At 30.5% G+C, this 23,418-nt stretch overlaps 1 protein-coding gene across 1 annotated transcript in view; it reads left to right on the top strand.

Annotated features, from left to right (window-relative positions):
* Positions 1–2,520: 2,520 nt before the first annotated feature.
* Positions 2,521–23,418, top strand: part of LOC127736909 (short stature homeobox protein-like) — a 31,065-nt gene continuing 10,167 nt past the window's right edge. The window contains exons 1-3 of the mRNA XM_052247474.1: positions 2,521–2,737; positions 9,287–9,471; positions 23,270–23,327. Coding sequence (XP_052103434.1) covers positions 2,521–2,737; positions 9,287–9,471; positions 23,270–23,327 — 460 coding nt within the window. The remainder of the gene's footprint in view (positions 2,738–9,286; positions 9,472–23,269; positions 23,328–23,418) is intronic.

Below are 23,418 nucleotides of genomic sequence, written 5' to 3'. Positions count from 1 at the left end.
GCGTGTATCTGTCTGCCAAGGCATTTGACGACTTGATTATTAGTTGACGTTGAAACCATAAACATTATTTCGCAAATGAAGTTGCGTAATGGGTGGTCATCAACAAATCCCTTCTGTCTCGGCAATATGGAAATGCAACATTTTTTTACTGATTTAAGTATGGGTATAGATTGAAAGAATTGTTTCACGAAGAAAAAAAAAACCCTAACTGAAAAATCATTCATCGGTTTCAAATTTCGCTTTGATAAATTCGTGCGACTTTAATAATCTAATGTGTCCATAACTTCTGTGTCCATAACTTCAAGTAAGTCAGGTATTGAATTTTTCTAAACAGAAAGAAGTATGGTAAGAACGAACAGTAGTTATATGAGGACCAATCATGATTTGGCAAAAAAAAAAAATCACCAAAATGTGTGTTGCGTTTTTAAAGTCCGTCAGTATACTATTGATTGTCACGAGAAGAGCGCACGGAAGAATTTATTACGCTGAAAATATGGACATGTGCGACATACAAAATTGGTTTGTCCTCTAATTTGCATAAATCCTCAGAACCACAATGCCTTTTAAACATACGTTGTTGCATGCAAGTGTAACACAGAACTTCAAACATCATATAACTATTATTTTATGAATATCTTATATGCTGCAAAAATTTCATTTAATGACATATTCATCATTTATGACCTTTATTTTTCCTCATTTTCTTTGTTATTTATTTCCGTTGTTATCATTATATAAATAGATAATATTCTGTAATCATAGTTTTAAAATAAAAGTAAATCAAATGTATTATTTTAATCTAGATGAAGAAAGAATGCTTTCACACAGAGCGTAAATATAACTTAGGATTATAGTCCCGTAAATATAACTTAGGATAGTCCCGTAAATATAACTTAGGATAGTCCTAAGACGATTAGAACAGCTTTGATTTATAGTCTGAGACTACTCCTAAGATGATCATAGGTCTTGTGATACTTTCAAAAACCAGGCCCTAAATTTTTAATCATTTTTAACTAATATTCTGCAAATTGTATGTCTTTAATCTTTGTTTTGATTTTGTATATCGTGGATACTCTATATATCTATATATTGAATAGAAGGATGAATGTATAGATGAATGGTTGGTTGGACGGATGGATGGACATGTATAGACAGATAGTTGGATAGATACATTTGATAATCTATCGGTCCAACCATCCATCCATTTCTTCATCCATCCAAAACCTAGGATTCTGAAATGGTCAATATAATCAGTTCCCCAAATTTGTTTCACTCACTGGGAGACAAATCTTAGCGGTGATAAGATTCATCGGAATTTGAATAGTTAAAATAATGTATGTAAACAATATTCCAACACATTTACATATAATCCATTCAGTCAAAATGTATTCCGCGCTATGTACATTACTGCTGAAGATAATTTTGATAAATATTGTATCTTAAATTTTGCATTAAAAAATTGCTTAGCCAAAATGCATTAACTTGTAACTGAAAGAAAAACCGTTGCTTTACTTCCGTTAAAACTTATTCTTATTGTTCTCATAATTTGCTAAAAAGTTTCAAAATTGCAGTTTTAAGCAACATTTAAGCATTATAGAATTTCAATACAAGTTCAGAAAATTGTAGTGTTGTTACTAAAACAGATGATGTTATACTGTAAGTTTCATAACAGATTGTCAAACTTTTTGAACTGATCTTGGTGAGAAATTAATTCCTGGAAAATTGGTCATAACTCTTTAATATAATATACTATTAAAGTAAATAGTAAATGACATTTATCGTCTTGCTGTTTAAAAGTTTAGATAATGTATAAGTCAGAACACTTTTGTACGATATATGTTGCCATGAATTACTAACAACACTTTATTCCTTCATTGAAAACAAAAGATAGACGTGAAAAATAGATCATTTATTTGTTTGTGATAGCAAGTATCACATTTTAACACATATTCAATTCATGTTATTACCGACAATAAAGAACTGAGTAAATAAATTCTAAATTGATAATAATAATCATAAAATCCTTTCTCTGTTTTACTTTTTTAGGAATTAATTTGTATTGATGAAACTGACATACTATTACACATTAATGTGTCATAAAGTTCCGCCCATGTCTTGTAATTTCATTGCTATATCGTCCAATTGTCTTTGATTTCCAGGAAAGCCTAGTAATATCGAGTAATCTGAGCATTCATTAGCCAATAAATCTTCAATATCATCGCTCAATTAAGATGTGTCGTCGCGATTAACCGTTTTATCCAATGATGGTATTCAAGATGCAATAAAATAGAAAATCATAGCATTAGACAGAAATGACAATCTTACGATTCATTTGATAAAAATATTTTTGTAAAACTCTCCAATTCAACATTTCGGAAAAAACACCTGAATTTCAGACAACAGTTAGATCTTTGTCAGTGTTAGACAAAAAGTATATTAAATATAAATTTAAAAAAATAATAATTTAGTCGATCTTTTTTTAACTAAAAACTAGATAAATGGATATATAAGAAAATTAAAATGGAAGGATTAGCGGCATTTGTGACAAAATCATTCAATTCGGACTCTAAGGGCAGTTCAGAAAAAGAACTACAAACAGAAATGAAGGAAGAATTACCGATCCCTGATGAACCAACAGATTTAAGTTTGAAATCGAAAGAAGAGCCAGACATTATAACAACACCAGAAGATGTGACGAAAACAGAATACATAGAGACCAATGAATTATCCGATACTGGTATGTATCAGTTTATATGTCTATAGATTGTTGTTTTAGTATAAAAGTATAAGCATATAGCTTAATTACGTATTTTTTAAAAAAGAAATACAATGGTGGATTGTTTCTGTTTCTTGTACACACAAGTTCAAATTATTTGATGATTATAGTGAGAGAAAAAAATCATACTAGTTTCAAATTATTCTAGATAACCTAATTTGCCTAGACTTTAAAAAAAAACTGTTTACACTATATGTAATGTTTTTATTTCTTGCGAAAAATACATTTTTAAATACTTCAATTTGAATACAATTACTATCAACGAAGTAAGTCCGATTTCCCTTAAATTTATCTCGCACTGGATCCATATTAGAAAAGTTTTCAAACTTTACGGAAGTTCTCAGTACATCTTCATGTGTGTACTTTTAGTCTCCTACTAATATTATAACGTATTTCTCTAAAATTGACCAAATAATATATATAAATGTCTCTAAACTTCAATTTTGAGTGTTTATCTACGTATGTAGTTAATTCATTATAAATGAAATGTCCTTGGATGCAAAAATTTTCAAAAACATTTAACATTTGCAAGATTGTACTAAATTTGTCTACAACAGCGCTGAATAATATTGGTATTCTATGCATAGAAATATGTAAAATTCTTGTAAAATGTTTGAAATAAATTGTGCAGAATATTAAAGTTCCTTTAAGTTTAAGCTACATTCTGATGTTGGCCCAGTGAATGATGTAAATACAAAATTGACCTACTCCTTTGTTCAAAATATTTATATACTCTGCATTAAGTTATAAACAAAACTTTTTAAAAAAAGTTATAAATTTCCCAATTTAAAACTTTTTGTAATGTTTAGATTGATCCATTTTTATAATATTTGTTGTTATTGACATTATTGGGTGTAATAATTAATCCCAAAAAAATCTACAATTGAAAAACATCAGGGGGCCATGTTTTTTTCCAAATTATTCAGAAACCAACTACTTTTTCAACAACATACATTAACAAGATTTTCGTATAATCACTGTTTTTTTTTCAATTTTATTTTTTTTTGATAGAAACAAACTATATATTTTCACTTCCCTTCTGATACAATTGGTTATTCAAAAACTTTAAAATCAATGAGAACAATTTCTTTCCAAAAACATGCCCACCACAAAAAGATAAATTGTCGGTACCTAAAGCAACATTGTTCTTATTATCTAGCAAAGTCCAGTAAAGGTATTTTACCAAATTAACAATATCGAAACTTCACGTTGAGCCAAGGCAACAATGATAGAATTATGTTGGACAAATATTAATCTTGAAAATATTTTCAAAAAAACATGAATTGAAGTTTACATTTTTATCGACTACGATTTATAGTTTATATTCTAAAATATCTAATAAAAATGAAGTAAAGATATAGTTGTTGTTGACCTAGATGAAAAGGAATACCAACTTTCGATTTCATCAGTTTCATGATTAAATTTCTTTAAATTTGAAAACAAAACCCCTACCGTCCATAACCAGTATATATATATATAACTAACAGCTGAATATATATATGCATATTCAGCTGTCAGGCTTAAAGTTCTATGGAATGATATATAAGTTATTTTGAAAAGATAAAAAAATGTATAAAAAGAAAAGATGTTTATGTTATGGGTAAACAACCTTCATTGATCCCTGAAACCCCTATAAGACAAAACATGTCAATCGCTTTCATGTCAAACCATTTATATATTATAGTTATCGGCGTTGTTAGTTGTTTTGGTCAATATAATGTATATCCTTTTGCTACAAGATATTCTTGTTGCAGTTTAATGTTTCAGTTGCTGGTCTGGTATAAATTGCTTAGTATAAATATTTGGTATAAGTACCCACAGGAATAGACGACCTTAGTTGGAATTTTTATTTTCAGTGCTTTTCAACTTCGTTATAAATCAGGCCTTCAAACTGTTTTGATACGAGTAACACTGATGAGTATTGTTGTAGATGAAACGCGCGTCATGGGTATTATATTAGAAGCCTTGTATCTTTGATGTGTTCTTTTTTATAGCTAAAGTTGACAATGGCTATTTTTGTTTTGCCCTTTTGGTGCATATGATAGTTGTAATTTGATGATAATAATAATACGTGAAATCTTTGGATGGATAGATTGTTATGTTTGTATCAATATTTCAAGCATCAGGTGTTTATATTCATTAATTTTTTATGTTGCAATTTATAATCATGACGATTGTATTATCCCATAATTCAAATTTTTAAAATACAATTTCCTGTGTCTTTTTTTAAAATAGAGTTTTATACAAATTAAAATCAGCGATAAAACTTTCATAGTCGAATTGGTTATATTATTTTATAGTTTTTCAAAATTTTACTGAATTCGAAATACATGTCATACTTTTTTTTATGTAATAGTTAGGGGACGACCATTTGATATTCTGGGAAGGGTCGGGAAAGGAGGATTTTTCATGATTGGCTAATCATTTTCATCTGTTGCTATGCATGCTTACTTTTTCTACGGCGAAGCCGCGCGAACATTTGTTTTTACTTTTGTTCACAATTAATTTCAGTATTTTGTGTTGCAGATTATTCAATTTTATCATGTCTTTGGCTAAATCATTTGTTTCAGCTCTTACCAAAACAGGATATTTATTTTCAGAATCCTGCCCCCTCCAAGAAAATCAAATGGAGTGAATGGTCAGAATTTGCGTGTAAACCAGATAACGGATAAAATTGCTAATAGGCTAAAACATAAAAATATCCAAACTGTAAAAATTATCCTATTTCGTTCAAATGTAAGATTATGTATCAATTATAACTGTGACATGATAGTTGACTTTTCGCACTAAGAATGGCCAGATTATAATATATTTGACAGTAAAACTAAATGACCAAACACTGCTTCTTGGTTACCAACTCCTTTTTAGCTGACCTCAAGTTGCCATTGGGACAGATGAGCTATCCAGTGGCGTCAGCCATCATACGTCTGTAACATTTACATACCTATCTTCTCTGAAAACATGCATCCAATGTTAACCAAATGAATGATACATATGGAATATCTCCTAATAATTTGGATGATTATTGGGTCCGAATTGGATGGAAAAACACGGCTGCAAGAGGCACAAATCTTAAATCGAAAAAATGTTGATAAGGAGGCAAACGTGTCGGCATTGGTGTCACAAGGTTTCAATTTAATCCTTTTTTCTTCTTCTAATCTGCAATCATTTAAACATAACTAACCATGAATGATGTATAGAATGTCTTCTACCAATGATTTTAAAATATGGACAAAAAAAGATGACCGCTAGATGTGATATTTGATTCTGATAGGATTTTAAAAATATTTTCCACTTATACTTTATGGCAAAATGTTTTGAAACTCAGTGGTTGATGATAAAAAAACCCTTTAAAACAATAATCATTAAATGTGAATCGCATGGAAACAAATGTGGAATCGGTAGTATATAGTTCCTATTGAAATCCGATAGAAAATCACATATTTCTTCCTTTGCTCGGAAGCTACCTGGTAGATTTTAACTTATCTTGGCAATAATGGAAGGTCATATGCAGACAATTTTTATTCGGTTCCTATCGGAGGATACATTGCCGCTAGAGACAATCTTTGAGTCTTAGGGATGCAGCTTTCATGTTCAAAATACGACGAGACAAAAAGATCTCGCACAAAAAAAAAAAACGAGAACTGTTGTATTGATGAAACCAGAATGCACGTAATGATTTTTTCTTAAAAGTCAAAACCAATATATCAGTATATTTTTCGGAATTTAATTACAAACTTCTATAAATGCATATTTGCAAATCAACTCAAATCAATATTTGTTATTGGTTTCATCGTGATGACAAAATTATAAAACCTATACGGTCATTATTCTTCTCTTTTAGAGTTGAGCTTACTAATGTTAAGGATCTCTACTTTTGCTTCATACCCTGGTTATGCTGGAACTAAGTTGAATTATTTATTAATAGTTGGTATTTTACAATCCAGTATCACATCGAGATGATGAACATGAAATGTAAAGTGATGTGATGGTACACAAAAGGGGAACATAGTTTGACTGTCATTTGAAATACATTTTGTGTTTATAACTGAAAGTTGGTAGGATCCGAAAATGTATTCTGAACACTCTTAACGAATGATGTTGGGGTAGTTGTTCATGCTATGAGCGTAGCACTCTCACAATAAAACAGACATTCTCAAACAAAAAAAAGGGTCCAATTCCTATACACCTGGGTTCCTCTTGATGGTTGAGGGGGGAGGCTAGTAAATATAATGTAACATATCAATTCTATGAATATATATATATATTTTACAGTGCAACAACTTTATTTAGGAACCGACTATTCGTCTTCTTCAGTGAATGGATTTTTTATTGGGACAATTTTCCAACTTTAATAAAAAACAAATAGTTTTTTCAATAACATACGGGAACGAGAAATTTCGTTTAAAAAGCAATGTTGTTAGTTTTTACCAATTTTCAGTTGACATATCATTTTTTAACTTCCCTTCTGAAACATTTTTTTCTCAAGAATTTAAGAATCAGTTGATTTATTAAGTAATGAATTATCTCTCTCCCAAGCTACACACACACAAACAAACACACAAAATAGGAATGCGCATTGACTTATTAGTTACAGTTTCCGAAGTTAGTCGAAGTTTAACGAAGGCAAGATGTTGTTACAAGTTTGTATCGAGCCAGGATAACGGAAATGTCTTATGACTATAACGTGTCTGGGGATTATCCTATGACTTATACAAGTCATTTGTTGGCTTGTTGATGATGTCCTTATTTGCCACATATCCTACAATTTGACCCAAATGATCATATCAAAATGATAGTTTTTAATTTCCACAGTCTTCATTGTTTGAATAATGAAAATTTTAACTAGCCTATTATTACAGCTGAAAAATATTTATTCTTGCACAGCTCAATAACGCTCTCTTTCACCTAATTGTACCATTCCCAGTGCGCCGACATACATGCACTTCATAATGCCACTGGTTTTTACATCGTTTAACATGCAAGAATTTCTAGGGTTTTGAATTTGAAGCAATTGTCTGAAATGATCACAAATTATACGACTTTGATACAGGTATATTCCATAATAATAGACTGTGTTTAGGAGAAGCAGATTAAATTAATTTCAACATCTTTTTCACAGAGAGAATTGCAATTCACTTGAAATGTTTAATGAAGAAACGTATAATTTGTCACTCTCTGATTTTGTCTGGCGAGTGAATCTTATGACAGTAATGACACATGACGTTTTCTCTTCGGTGGTCAATTATCGAAATAGATAGCATTGCTCTCTAATTTGTCTTAATAAGATAAGATTAGAGTAATCAGCGCTGATTTTCCTCCAATCGCATTTAAATCTACAATTAACTTCGGAAATACAATGTGAAAGATTTTCGTCGTTGTAATTATAATCAAGCTTGTTCTTTATTTTACTTCCAAATCTTCAAAAAGTAAGAGAAAGATCAATTTTGGTTTTATCTATTTCTGAATAATTGTTATCAATTGAAACATATTCAAAATTATTGCTTCGATTTGTCAATTGCTAATTGCAATGTTGAAAACCATGAGAGGAGGCAGATGTTAAAAAAAAGGATAAAGATGAGGAAGTCAGCATTGATATAATGACAGTTGCATTTTAGTAATTGATGAAATAATTACTGTAATGTCCACCAATTTTTCCATTTTGTTCTAAAAGTCAATACGATACAGTAAGCAATGATTGTTTTTTTCTTTACATTGAGCGAACATATTCTATTTTTTTTTAAGTAACTTTAAGAAATTAACAAAACGCAAAAACCATCATATATGCTCATCTCACAAGAAATTGAAATCGTATATATTTTTTAGCATTATTTCATGCTATTTTTCTATTAAATTTAAGGAGAATCTTAGGTCCATTCAAACTTTGCAACATTAGACAATTATAAGTATGATAAGACGTGCCATTTTCGTAATTAACAACAGTTCCCTGCATAGCACAAATACTTTTAAGAGACTCGCACAACTTATTGTGTATGTGAATTTACATTTTAATCTTTTGAAATACATTATTTAGTTAATTGAACAAATCTTCATGAAACATTCTTCAAATTATTTATCTGGTGGGCTTTTAAAAACAGTTTAAACCAACATTTCTCTCCGTTCAATATGTATTCACAAAAGGGGAGAACAAGCGACAACAAAACACATCTTAAGTTATCAAAGAAAATATCTACTCCTTCATGTCATTTCCTATGCTCATTTTAACATGGAATGGAATATATTTGACCTAGTTTATCGAGAATATATTGACAAACAAAATGCATTCCCATAAAGTGACAATAGAAAGAATAGTATATTATTCGTAAGTGATTGAAAATTCTATTGATATGAGATACGTGAATGGATTACACTGCTGCCTGATTCTTGTTCATATCCAGTCTAAAACGCTGAAATTGTTTATGTGTTACATTTCAAATATTATTATGTCATTTTTATAATTTATTTTTCGTACATTCTTCATATGAAATACGTTTTCCTGTTGATTTTCAGAATGTGATAGAGTACCATTGTACGAAGATGATCAACCAAAGCTGAAGCAGAGACGAAGTAGAACGAACTTCACTCTGGAGCAGTTAAACGAACTAGAAAGATTATTTGATGAGACCCATTACCCTGATGCCTTTATGAGAGAAGAACTGAGTCAAAGACTAGGATTATCAGAAGCAAGAGTCCAAGTTAGTACAAACAACTATTCTACATTGTATTTTCTATAATCATAAAACTAAAGGTACGTTTGTTACACTTTTAGGTTTATAAAAGAAATCACCGAATTCCGACTTAAAATAGTTCTACTATATTATGACTTTCAAAGTTCACCTGTTCTATGTAATGATTAGATCTTTTACTCAGTAAATGTCTTTATCAAGAGCTCTACAGTATTGTATTGTGTTCATTTTCTTTTTACTGTTAAATCCATGTAGTCACATGTATTATAGACAATCTCATATTGATGATCTATTGTGTAAACTTCCTATCCCCCGAGATGTTTACGGCAGTACTATCTTCAGAGGTTTCTATGAGGAAACAAACAGTATATTACAGTACTACATGATAACCTAACCAACAAGTGGATACATGGTCTTTGGTAATTTTGGTTTTATGTACTAGCTAAATCCTCTTCGTGCATTGACGCACGTACAATCAACAACTGGTTTTAAGACGTGGTAATTAACCTCTTAATCATACTTACAATATTTAAAAAAAGAAGTACCTGTATCGAATAAAGCCATCCTCCTTAATCTTGCAACTGCTGTGATGACTTTTAATATGATGTCACATCATTCTTCAACATCTGGCAAAATGTCGAACTGTAGTGTTCCACGACTAACAGGAAAGTTCACGGACCTAAAATTATAGATTGTAAATGAAGTTTGAAGGTTCGTACTTGATTACTTAAAACGAATTTTGTCACAGAAAAACTTAAAAAAAAGGTATTAAATAAAATAATTGCAAAATGTATAACCAAGTATTGTTGAAATTTTCTTAAACAACCATCTCTTTTGATTTTGGTAATATTAAACACATCTGAAAAATGGCTGCTAGCAAATGACTGTTATCGTAAGGGCTGCTCGCTTAGTGGCTGCTTACTAATGGTTGCTCGTGTATTTGAATGCTCCCTTAGTTGCTGCTAATGAGTAACTGCTATCTTGAATCTGGCACATATGAACTGTACAGAACAATAGGTATTTAAACTTGTTTGATTTATGAAATACAGCTATTTTTTTTAAATCGTTTTCAAAATTTCAAAGGAAGGTTGGGAACGCGAAAAAAGGATATTTTAAATGAGAAATATTTATTTAGAGTGGACCTCAAACGAAAAACTAAGATTTATCTTTGATTGAAAGAGCATTATTCTTTTGGTATTGACCAATTTGTAGTATATCTGTAACTAACTGTCAACCATGTAGAGGTGGTATTGATCAAGTGATTGTATATCTATACTTTACAGTCCCTCATGCAGCAGTGGTATTAAAACGATGTTAACATATGGGTATCTGACAGTTTACCATACAACAGTGATATTGACCAAGTGTTAGTATATCTGTATCTAACAGTCCACAATACAGCACTGTTATTGACCAAGTGCTAATATATCTGAATCAGCAGTGGCATTGACTAAGTATTAGTATATCTGTAGCTAATAGTTAACCATGCAAATGTGATATTGAGCCACTGATAGTATATCTGTAGCTAAAAGTTCACCATCCAACAGTGGTATTGACCAAGTGTTGGTATAAATATACCTTTCCGTCAACCATGCAGCAGTGGTATTGACCCAGTGCTTGTATATCTGTATTCAACAGTCAACCATACATCAATGTAATTGACCCAGTGCTAGTATATCTGTATCTAACAGTCAACAATACAGCAGTGATATTGACCGAGTATTAGTATATCTGTATCTACAGTCCACATTACAGCAGTGGTATTTACCCAGTGCTAGTATATCTGTATCTTACAGTCAACCATATAGCAGTGGTAATGACCATTTGGTAGTATATCTGTAACTCATAGTCCACAATACAGCAGTGTTATTGATCCAGTGCTAGTATATCTGTATCTAACAGTCCATAAAACAGCAGTGGTATTGACACATTGCTAGTATATCTGTATCTTAGTCAACAAAACAGGAGTGGTATTGACCAAGTGTTAGTATATCTGCATCAGCAGTGGTATTGACCAAGTGTAAGTATATCTGCATCAGCAGTGGTATTGACCAAGTGTTAGTATATCTGTAGCTAATAGTTCAGCATGCAGCGGTAGTATTGACCCATTGGTAGTATATCTGTAACTAACAGTTAACCATGTATTGTAGTATTGACCTAGTTTTAGTATATCTCTAACTAACAGTCCACTATGCGGCAGGGGTATTGACCCAGTGTTAGTTTATCTATACCTTACATTCCACCATACATCAGTGGTATAAACCAGTGGTAGTATATCGAGGTCAAACATACTGGTTTCACTTCCGTTTCAATTAACCTTTTCTTGGGGTGTTAATCTTCCTGAAGCACCCAAAGAAGGAAAGTTATTTATGTAACATTAAAAATTGGCACCCAGTAGAATCGAGTGTTTTCTTTGTTCATATCGGAATTTTAATGTCTACTAATAGAAATTTGAATACTGATTTATCATTATTAAAATCCAAAACAAATCAGAATTCCAATATCTACTAGTTAGAATTGGATATCCAAGATGGTACTGATCCTGATTTGTTCTAAAAAATTATGAAAACAACACATTGTTAATTTCATGCGTCCGAAGCGCATTTCTGGATTTACCTTAACCAGGAAAGCTCAAAGCCAAATATTTGAAAGTCAAGAATGTATAAGAACCGAAACAGTTGAAGATCTAAAAAAGGACCTTAAAAAATAGCCATTGATGGAATTAGAAATTATTAAGAAACTAAGGTTCCAACTCCCTCAAAGTTGATCTTAAACGATTTTTTTTTGGACTACGATTATTTTTATGTCTCTTTTGGTCATATTCCTTCTCACAAAATAAAGTTATTAAACACCATTTCATTCGACTTTTAAATTTTTGGATTGGTAAAGTTAAATCCGGAAAAAGCGCCTCGGAAGCACCAAATTCATAAAGGGTTATTTTAATTTTCTTGAAATTACTTTATAACAGTGGAGTACAAAGTTATAAGTTGGTATCAATGATGAGTTTTTGCTAATATTTTGTTGATGGCGTTTGTAAGCAAAGAATTTGGCTTTACAAAATTTACAACAAATTGTATTACATTTCTTGCACAGTTGTAGACAGATACAAACTGACAATCATCGTCAAAGTTTCATTTTTTTCAATTGATTTAGGCAATTTTTATTTTAAATTATTTCATTATGAAGTAAATCAAAATATTGACATTATGTATCGTGTCTTTGTATTCGTCTAGAAAAATCCATGAACTTTTTAGTACTAATCTAGATATCACAATTTCTACTAGCAGTATTCTAATTTGTACTGGACTTGAATAAGTATAAATCCGTATTCAAATTTCTACTGGTAGTGTTCACATTTGTACTAGAAGTATATTGTAGATCATACTGAATTCCAATGTGAACTGTAACGTATAGATATAACTGGAAAGTTACATCAAATAATGGCTACTCCTTATGTCAACCCTGCCTATGAAGGAGTTGAATCCTCGGTATTAGTTTAATTTATAAAAATTACAAACTGGAAATTTATATAAAAAAGGTGGAAGCAATAAATCAATTTGAAGCGGTAATAACAGTCTAATGTATCTGTAGGAAAAACTATTCATTCAAAGATATACGTGGATATACACAACTATGTTATAGAAGATCATAGAATGATACTTTTTTTATAATTCGGTTTCCAACTAAATGCCTCTTCTGTTGTTCAGTTAATCTAATATTGTCACTCAGACTAAATGAAAAAATAAGATAACTTACATGAAATGTTGTTATGTTATGTGAAAGTATAAATGTTGATGTTCATTTTTTACATATATACAAAATTATTAGTTAACATATTCTGAAAGGTTTCATGCTATGAATACAATACATGGCGACAAACAGAATAATGAAGATTTAGACAAATGTTTTTATCGGTCATTACTTTAATGGGTCTTGTTACTATGTTTGTATTTTAATTTTCTTGGAGACATGGACACATTTAAAAATCTCTTTGTTCATTAAGTGATCAGGAAATTTGATGATGCTACCGCCAATACCTCTTAATGTGAAGATTCTTTGCCGTTTTTTTTCTCTAAATTGTTAGACGTTTACCCATTAAGTAAAAAAATCTTATTAGCATGCATTTAGATTAGTTCAGTAGTGGACATAAGTATAAGAAACTGATAATTAGTATTCTAATACCATACCGACGAGGAGAAATGAATTCTTTATACAAATGGTAAAATTCAATTTAAGTTTATAACTAAATGAAATTTGTTGTCTAATGATATTATGGATTAGTACAAAAGGCAGAAAATTAAATTTCTGTTAAATTTAAGTGAATCGTATTCATAGATGAATTTAATTAATTTTTCCAATAACGTCTTATTTCATATAAAACAGATCGCTTCATTGAGATATGAGTGTTTCAAGGAAAAGACTAGCTTGGAAAGAATAATGTAAGGGGGTTATACAATGTATTATTCTCTTCAAGTACTACAAAAACAATATATTGATAGATAAACGTCTGTTGTACGTTTCATTGCATCTTGAATATAATAACCGAATAAGTCTTTTTTTTCAAGTATTGTCATTAGTTTTCCCCAAAAAAAGTCCCTTTTATCAAAATATGGACTAATTCAGAACAAAATTTATTGAGGTACATACTTGAGTGAAAATCTAAAGTTTATACTGTTCATACATTTGCATCACGTGGTCTCTTTTAATTCATCTGAAAAAGTTTGTTTGTACTTGTTTATTCAACTTGGATCAAATGCAATTCAAATCATTTTAAATTACACGATCAAATAACATGGAATATATATAATAAATTCCTTTTATACCTTCGATTACCAGTTGCAAACAAAAAAAATTTAGAAAATCATATTAAGTCAGTTGTTGATTTTACCCATGAATAGAACTAGATGTGGTGTATATGTCATTAAGACAGCAACCAAACACAAATAACCAACAACATATAGATATCAAGATGCAGTATTCAACAACAAACAAATGTCTGTACAATATGACAAGCTCTGAAATTTCCAGAGTATAAAAATGTTGTGAATGAATAAAACAGAAACTACCAAAAACATGTCATCAACACCAGATTCTACAAATAAGACAAAATCTATATACATTTATAGATATAGCATTCATTCATCGCTTATATACGAGGTTCCTGACTTGTGACATGCACGTGGAGACGTGGCTTATTTTTATCTTAACACTCGTCCTTTCAATCTCGATCAGTGGACTTCTTAAATATTTAAAAAAGAACATTCAATAAATCAGAATGAGAGGCAGTTGACATTTGAAATGTTTGCCAAAATTTGTTTCATTGTTATTATAAAGAAATCATAAATTGCCTTTAAATGATCTTTAATGAGCTGAAAATTTAAAAAAAATGTCCAAACATTACAAAAAAGTAAACTTGTTTTAAAAATATTTTTTGTCCAAACATTACAAAAAAGTAAACTTGTTTTAAAAAGGGGTCGTTGGCATTCTGTATAGGGACTTATCTTGTTGGAGATTTCTTTCCATACTAACCACTTAATTTCATTTGTTTATTCTGTGTCTTTTGATTGGTGTCTCATTGACGTTAAGTCAAAATCTTCTTTTTAATATTTAATTGTCAATATTTTCGACACATTTCTTTGGTTGATAGCAACATTATTTGACCTCATAATTTAATTTTATAGAGCAAAATATTCCATTCTTTGTTTTTATTTCAAACAATTAATTTTTGTGAGCGGCCTGTGCAATCGTTTAAAATAGTAACAATTGGATAATTACGATCTGTACAACATCATTAAGTTTTCATCAACATGTTATAACATTATTTGACGTGTTGGATTTTGGAGACAGAATATGTGTTATGTACATTGCAGGTTTCGTTTTAAATTGTTTATCGAGGTTTTAAAATAAAATAGATTAGCCATAACTTGTAAATAATCATATGAATAAAAAACAAATGTGTTTAATAAACCTTAATTGCGGAAATAAAACATAAGTATATCATACTTAAAAAGTGATCATTATCGTTTCTTTGCAATTCAAATAAAGTTTAATTAACAAAAAGGAATAGTGTAACTGAGATTTATCCAGTAACGTTTTTATAATAAAAGTGGATTTTTGTTTCATAAAAATTGGGGAAATGTTTAATAAAGAGAACAGAAATCATTTTGAGGCAAGCTAGCTTGCTCTAAAAGTATAACAGCTTATCCGAGACATCCAGGGAATTTTTAAACACAATTCGACATATTGTTTAGAAATAGAATACAAAAATTGCACGATTCCTGAAAGTTGCATAAACGGCCAAACAATTTGAAAAAAAAAAAATGTAATTATGATAGCCAGGAACTTTGAAAATGGTTTTCATTCGTTTTACTTTGTATATATTTAGAGTGTATATGTTGTTGGCAGAGCCTTGGTAGTCTCTATTATATTCATTTACAACTTTCTAGACTCCGGCGATTTAGAACCATATCAAATCAAGTTTATTGTACAAAAACAAGCCTGCAACCCACGGAACATTTATAAGTTCACAATCTATAGTGTCAACTATAGTGTATACAAGCAGTTCTTTCATCAGCTCCTTTACAAAACAAAGTTATACCATCTACTCAAATTCCAGCTGTAAAACGGAGAACTCAATTTATGTACTAACATGTAACACTTGTGGCATTCAGTATGTGGGAGAAGCAATGGATAAATTTAATATTCGGCTTAATAACCATCGTTCATGCATGGTATAAAACCATAAAAAAACTGTCCTCTCACAAGACATCTTCGCTCAAAGAAACATCCTTTTGATAAAGTTACTTTCCAAATCATAGAAGTCAACACCGAGTGGGACACCACGACGAGAAGGAGAAGAAAAAACTTTTGGATCCACCAGCTCCACACTTTAGAACCTGATGGTCTTAATGAAAAAGACGAGAAAAGATAAAGAATAAGTTAGTACACAGCATCGTCCTTTTTATCCTGTGATATTGGCCAATGGACGTTGCAAACTTCAACCACCAATTTTGTTAATAATCTTGAACTTCATCCAAATTTTGAATTCTTTACAAGACAGCTAAATTTATGTACAATGAGCTGCAAAAGTTTCTTGTCTACATCCGATTTCACCTGGATAGATGCACGCTTGATGAAGCTAGTTTGTCTAGCGAAATATTGCGTTTATTTATTTCATTTTTTATCGCGTTGAAAATATTTTAAACATTCTAATATTTACATACTCAATAGTGTGTTAAAATTACATTGTTAGGCAATTTATATATATATATATACAAGTCTAAATTGAAAACAACGTTCAAACCTATGATAACGTTGGATAAAAAACCGCAATTTTTATACTGTGCATGCAAAACAAATTTTTTGATAGAGGGGTCTAAATACAGCACAAACAACATTTTCCAAAAGACCAAAAAGGTGAAAAAGTATATTTTAACAAAACGCATTTGACTAGCAGGTCGAACAACGGATGTTCTTAAACCCTGCTGACTGCCATTGGCGATTGCAAAATAAACGGAACACAAGATGTTACAAAATGGACCTTTTAAAATTTTTAATTATATATGTATATATATCTAATTAATTTGTAAAATGTTTGTAATAGACCAGTATTTGTGATAAACTAATCTATTTACAATGTATATTATTTCCATAAAGTCGATTTAGAACTTAACAACTAATCTATCATTGAAGTTCGTATCTTGACCCCTATATCACTTTTTATGTTTTATTGTTGTGATTGACTATCTCATTGACGTTTACCCCACATTTTCTTTTATTGATAGGATAGACAGTTATGTTCATATTCTTGAATTTAAATCTACAAATATTTTACGTCTTTTTTTTCACAAAACCAGTCGTAAAATATTATGTCATTTATCGAAATAAAAGTGTATATAATCAAATAAAAAAAGCAATTACTACAATAACCTGTAAAGATGAACAAGGTCTTCTTTACTAGTACCCTGTGGATTGATGGAAGACAGAAAATCAAGGAAGATCTAAAACCGCTTGTCAGTCATTGTGAAGACTTGAATTAGAATGCATGTGACCCCCGTTCGCAGGTTGATACTCAATAATTTCCTTGGCAGTCTTAAGAAAGGAATGCTCGATCTTTATCCTCAACGGAATCTGCCATAATTGGTTAACAGTGTCTCAAACGTTTCTTAAATTACTATGAGACTTCAATGCTTATATAATGGGTATTCTTAGGGCATATTCAAAGCGCAAGATAATCGAATTAATTAAGAAGTGAATTGATGAGACTTAGACAATTGAAGTCTATAATAGGCTGAAATTGATGGTGTGCATTCCCTTGTTAATACAGTCAACACGGTTAAGGTTATTTCTTGTCCGTCAAGTAAAATTTCTCGGTTGATTACCACAAATTGTGTATCTAACGTGATAAAAGCAAATGCCCTTGTAAAATAATGGAAGAATTAGGTAGAATTTATCCTGTTGTTAGCACTTAATTTACATCTCAAAGTTTTATTTTTGTCTGTAATTTGTAACGTCTGCTTGTGTCTGACTAATATATGACATAAAAGGATTTTTAAGTAGTATGCACTTATCAAACGTGGTATGGATAACTCTCATAAAATATTTAAAAAAAAGAAATAAACAGGGATAGAATGCATTTAATTCATGCTTCTCGAATTTGTGGTTTTGAGAGTTCCTGATGAAGGTAAAACCAGATAAGCGCTTCGGTCTCATGAAATTTATTAAGTGTTTATTTCATTTTACTAAATTCAGTTCAGCTCTTAAGGAGAAGGTACAGTAAATGGGTCATGCCACAGATTTTTATAAGATATTGTATTCAACTGCGGTATGATAAACCTGAACTAAAAATTGAAAATAATAATGCATTTGAATCTTTTAATTCTGACATAGTGTTGCACGAATTCTTTAAAAATAGATGTATTTGAGTATTGAAAGCAAGAAAAAAGCGCAAAACACGTTTTTTAAAAGTGATAAAATCATATAATATCCAAATCAAAAACATAGATTTTCCTTAAAATTGATTTTTTGGGTATAAATTAGATTTAGTATTTGATGTGTTAATCAATCTATTAACATTTTGGTGGTGAAAAACGTCATAAACGACGTTTTATGGCTTTACGACGCGACGACGCTATACTTATTATGACGCTCTAATTAAGTATACCCCAAAAAAGAAATAGGCGACCTTATAATTATTTTACATAATGGAAATTCATCTGGCAACTACACATTGATTTTGATTTTTTTAAAAATCATGTGCCCGGTGTAGAGAAAGAAGTTTTTAAAGATAATTTTGACAAAAGTTTTCGATTGAATATATACATTCAACGATTTTCGTTGAAAAAATGTAAGCAAATATATAAGTTAAATAATTATTTAATTAATTATTTTTATGAGTATTAATTATAGTTAAAAATTTACCTCAATCCCTTGACTGGAATGTAGACTGTTAAACGTTTCTACATATTTGTACATCCCTTAATGTCTAATGTTTGAATTTGATACATAAAGATTTCACCAGGTGTCAATACGAATTCACTGTCCCTAAATTATTAAACTCATTTTGTAAATATTTTTGACTAATCTTTTGATATATATTTAGATTTGTCGCTAAATATAAATTTTCAATACGAATGTCGGGCTCACATGGACAGGCTGGGGGCATGTCATAGCTTTCCAATTGTGAACTGTCCATTTCTATGTAGCAACATTCCAGCAGCGCCTGTATATGGAGTATTTGTCTCCCAGTTGATACGATATCCCAGGGCTTGTGTTTTCTATCATGATTTTCTTAATAAAGGGGTGTTGTTCTCAAGGAAACGGAATATCTGTTTCACAAATGAAGGCTGATATATTCCAATCGTCGTAACCACAATCCCGCCCTCCTTTCCCCCGAATTTGACCTACCGAATAAGACTTATCACCGTGTTGGTACTAAAATGAGCAACACGACGGGTGCCACATGTGGACCAGGATCTGCGTAGACTTCTGGAGCACCTGAGATCACCCGGTTTTTGGTTGGGTTCGTGTGGCTAAGTCTTTACTATTCTATGTTGTGTTTTGTATACTGTGGTTTGTCTTTTGGTCTTTTTCTTTCTTTTTTGCCATGGCGTTGTCAGTTTTATTTTTGATATGCTCTTTCATAGATAAACATAATGAGTATCTTATGATTTCATTTTTAAGAAATAGTCTTGGACCTATATTTGTTACCATCTACGTCATTCTGTCTCTGGTGAACAGTTGTATCATTGGCATTCATACCGCATCTTCAAGTTTATATTGGAACCGTACATATCAAGCAATATTATAAACAAACAAATGACTAAAATCAAACTCAAATCATATTGTTTTCTTATTGTAATTTAGAAATATATATATATATATATATTGCGAATAAAGTAATAGAAAAATAAGTTGATTTCGCTTTAATCTGATTATATATAACCAATTAACTTTTCTTGCATGGTTGAAACCTATGAAGAAATTCCACAAAAGATCCCTTTGAAAATGCCCAAATGCGAGGGCAAAAATGACAACTTGAACTTTCGTTTTTAGCCATTTCGTTGTTATTTTCACTTTGACTGATGAGTTTATTTACAACGGCTTGGTCGATGCCACTATAAGGGGAACTATTCTCTCCATATCGCCAGCCCAGTAGTCAGCACTTCTGTGTTGACATGAATTATCATTGATATCGTCATAATTACAAATTTTAAAACTATTTACAAAACTTCGAAATACTAAGGATTTTCTATCCCAGGAAATGACTACCTTAGCTGTATTTGGTAAACCTTTCGTAATGCTCTTCAACTTCTTACTTTATTTGGCCTTAACTTTTTTATTCGAGCGTTACTAATGAGTCTTTTGTAGACGAAACGCGCGTCTGGCGTACACAATTTTAATCTTGGTATAAATGATGAGTTTATTATGAGCTTTGAATGTCTCCTTGGTATCTTCCGTGTTTTAAATTCTTTATTATATGAGTTTTCTTTTTATCTAAACCGGCTATCACTCAAACACTTTGTTTGTATGATATTTTGACATGCGGAATGTTTTCTTTTATTTTCATTTTGAAGAAAAAGATTTTACTTTATGTTCCCGTTAAGTTAGGACAAATATAGATATAGGACTCTAACTTTTGGTCAGTCATCTCGATTTGTCGAATACGTTATCTACTTAATGCTATTCCGGAAACTCCATACTATCACAGCTATAAGTTATCCACTTATTAAGGCTTTTTCGATAAAGCTATTTAAAAATGGATACATATTCGCTCCACTTTATGGTCTCTCCGAGTACCTGGCAATTTTCACCATATAAATGTAGTACTCTTAGGTTCAGTTCAAACGAACAATTGATATAAAGGTCGTGGAAACATTTTTACATACCGGTAGATCGAGTATACGTTTGAAATGCTTAGAGCATAACAATAATCCCATATTTGAAATGGTCTTTATGGAATATGTGAATCTAGTATCTAGACTTTACCCAAATATTTGAAAAGCTACCGACACCATTTACAGATTTCAAGTTTGCAAAGCGGGGTCATACAGGTGGATATTTACTACCGTCAAAGCACCAAAAATAATGCATCAATGTTTTTGTTCTTTAGGGAAATAGGTTTTAATGACGTATCGTTGGTAGTCATTGTTAAATTTTTTCACCACTTTTCTGAACCCGAGGCGATTTAGATTCGTAGTTTAGAATTTCTTTGTTTTGAATGCTCTTTCACCGGTGAGCTTCATACTTAATTTTTAGGGTAGTTGCTATTGACTCGTTGATATTCACTGTTAAATCATTTCAAAAATTTTCTTTATCAGGGGCGACTGACAGCTTGGCATTCTTTTTAGACAATTATCTATTGTTTTAGACCGTGTGTTTACCTATAGATGGTTTATAATTTCTTTTGCAGTCTTATTGACATAAACCCAAAATCTTTTTGTATTCATATTCAACAATAAATAAATTTCCAACCGTGATGTCAATCTCTAAATCGCCCTGAATCCAGAAGTTTTGAATTAATTTAAGAGACTATCAAAGTTCAGCTAAGAACAAGTAGTTCTTAAAGTACAAACTAAAGCAAATAATTTACGAGGTTTCCTACTTAGGATAAATGTTTTTTAACATGGAAGGTTTCCAACTTAAGATACTGACAAATGCCAGGTAAATATAAAAGTAGTATACCGATGTTCAATTTTAATCTCAAACGTCCATGTATAAAGAGAGAGAAAATGGAAGGAAAACAATAATAAACGAACACCAAATAGAATAGGTGCGTGAACAAGGAAAGCAGATCCTGCAATGTTTGACAAGATTCACAGCCACATCCAATAATTAATTTCAAAACGGTCATAATGCCCATGTGACAAAGAAATTATCATATAGAATTTTTGTGCATACTGCCTTTCTTTACAATTGATTATAAATGTTAAACTAAAGGGTTTGATTTATATCGTCGTCATATTGGGGTTGACGTGAAAGTTACTATTCAATCAATCAATCACACTAAAATTTGTCTATACTTTTTTTTATTGTACATATATTACTATAGTACACATGAAATTTATGATGTTACCTATTGTTATTTATAAATATTGTTTGTAATATGCCATATGCACTACTATAATATATACTGCATTTTTAATAAACAGGTGAGTCAAGATTCAAAGTTAATAAAGAATTATTATTTAAATGTTTTATTCTATCAGGTTTATTTCAGTAATAAAACAGCAAGAAACCGTTTCTTGTCCATAGAGAATATTATGATTTGGATTAGTGTCATCAGCAATTGATATCCTTTGCTCACTGATTGAATCAATGTCTCTAATTTGGACATATTCCCTTGTTAAGGATAATCTCTTTTCAGATAATTCTCATGTTATTTCAACATATTGTGCTCTATCCTAAAATTATCTTAATTTCGATGGAAAGACATTAATAATCTGTAGTAAAAATTGATAATTATTTTCTATTTGTCTTATTTTGCTTTCTCTACAAGCTACATCACTTGACAATTACACGACAACAAAAATTCAGAAGATTAATGGAATAATTAGGAAAACAATTATTAGATTAGTTTCTATATTGTAAATGTTCTATACTCACAGATGAAATGTCGACAAGGTCAATACACATTTACTAGTGATTTTTGAAATATTGCATAACTTGTGATATGCTGAATAATTTATTAAAAGTAATTTGAATCGCCGAAAATAAGACAAAGTTACAGAATGCAATTTTTATTAAAAGCAATTTCAAAATATTTAGACATTGACATGAAAGATCTGAATTAAATATGAATGGAAGATACTAAGTAACGAAATTTATTAAATTCTTTATAATTTTATGTTTGGTCTCGAAAAATATAACTTTTTAACAAATTAGGTAACAGTATCTATGAATAAAAAAACTTATTTTGTAACGATTTTCATTTTGAATACTTCTAAGCAATACTTTCATTCATATGTTACAAAAACAAATCATCGAAAATTAAAGAAAATATTTCTTCTTCGTCTTGTTTCTTTTGTCAATCGTTAATTCATTTACGATCATTTCGACAGCCACTTGAAACACAATCAATTATATTTTCCCAGCAGTGTCCATACAAAAATCCTTTATACTATTAAGCATATGAGAACTCACTTCTTTAACGTTGTATACGCGGAGTAATTAATTTAATCCCGAAAATGAAAATCTAATTTGAAGGTTAAGGTGATGAAATAAACAAACAAATCTAATTAATTTTATTGGGAGTACAGATTATAGTTGATGAAAGTAATGTAAATTGATTTAATTTATTTTTTGTCAGGTCTGGTTCCAGAATAGGCGAGCAAAATGCAGAAAACAAGAGAGTCAGATGCAGAAAGGTATGGTTTCCAAGGGGGCATATTTTATTTCATATATATATATATTCATTTTAAGTACCATCTTTCTTTCCTTTTTGTTCTTGTGTGCTTT

The sequence above is a fragment of the Mytilus californianus genome, unplaced genomic scaffold (genome assembly GCF_021869535.1).
Source record: "Mytilus californianus isolate M0D057914Y unplaced genomic scaffold, xbMytCali1.0.p SCAF_4, whole genome shotgun sequence".
Classification (NCBI taxonomy): domain Eukaryota; kingdom Metazoa; phylum Mollusca; class Bivalvia; order Mytilida; family Mytilidae; genus Mytilus; species Mytilus californianus.
The sequence above is the reverse complement of the archived record's forward strand: the minus strand, read 5'-3'. Positions and strand labels throughout refer to the sequence as shown.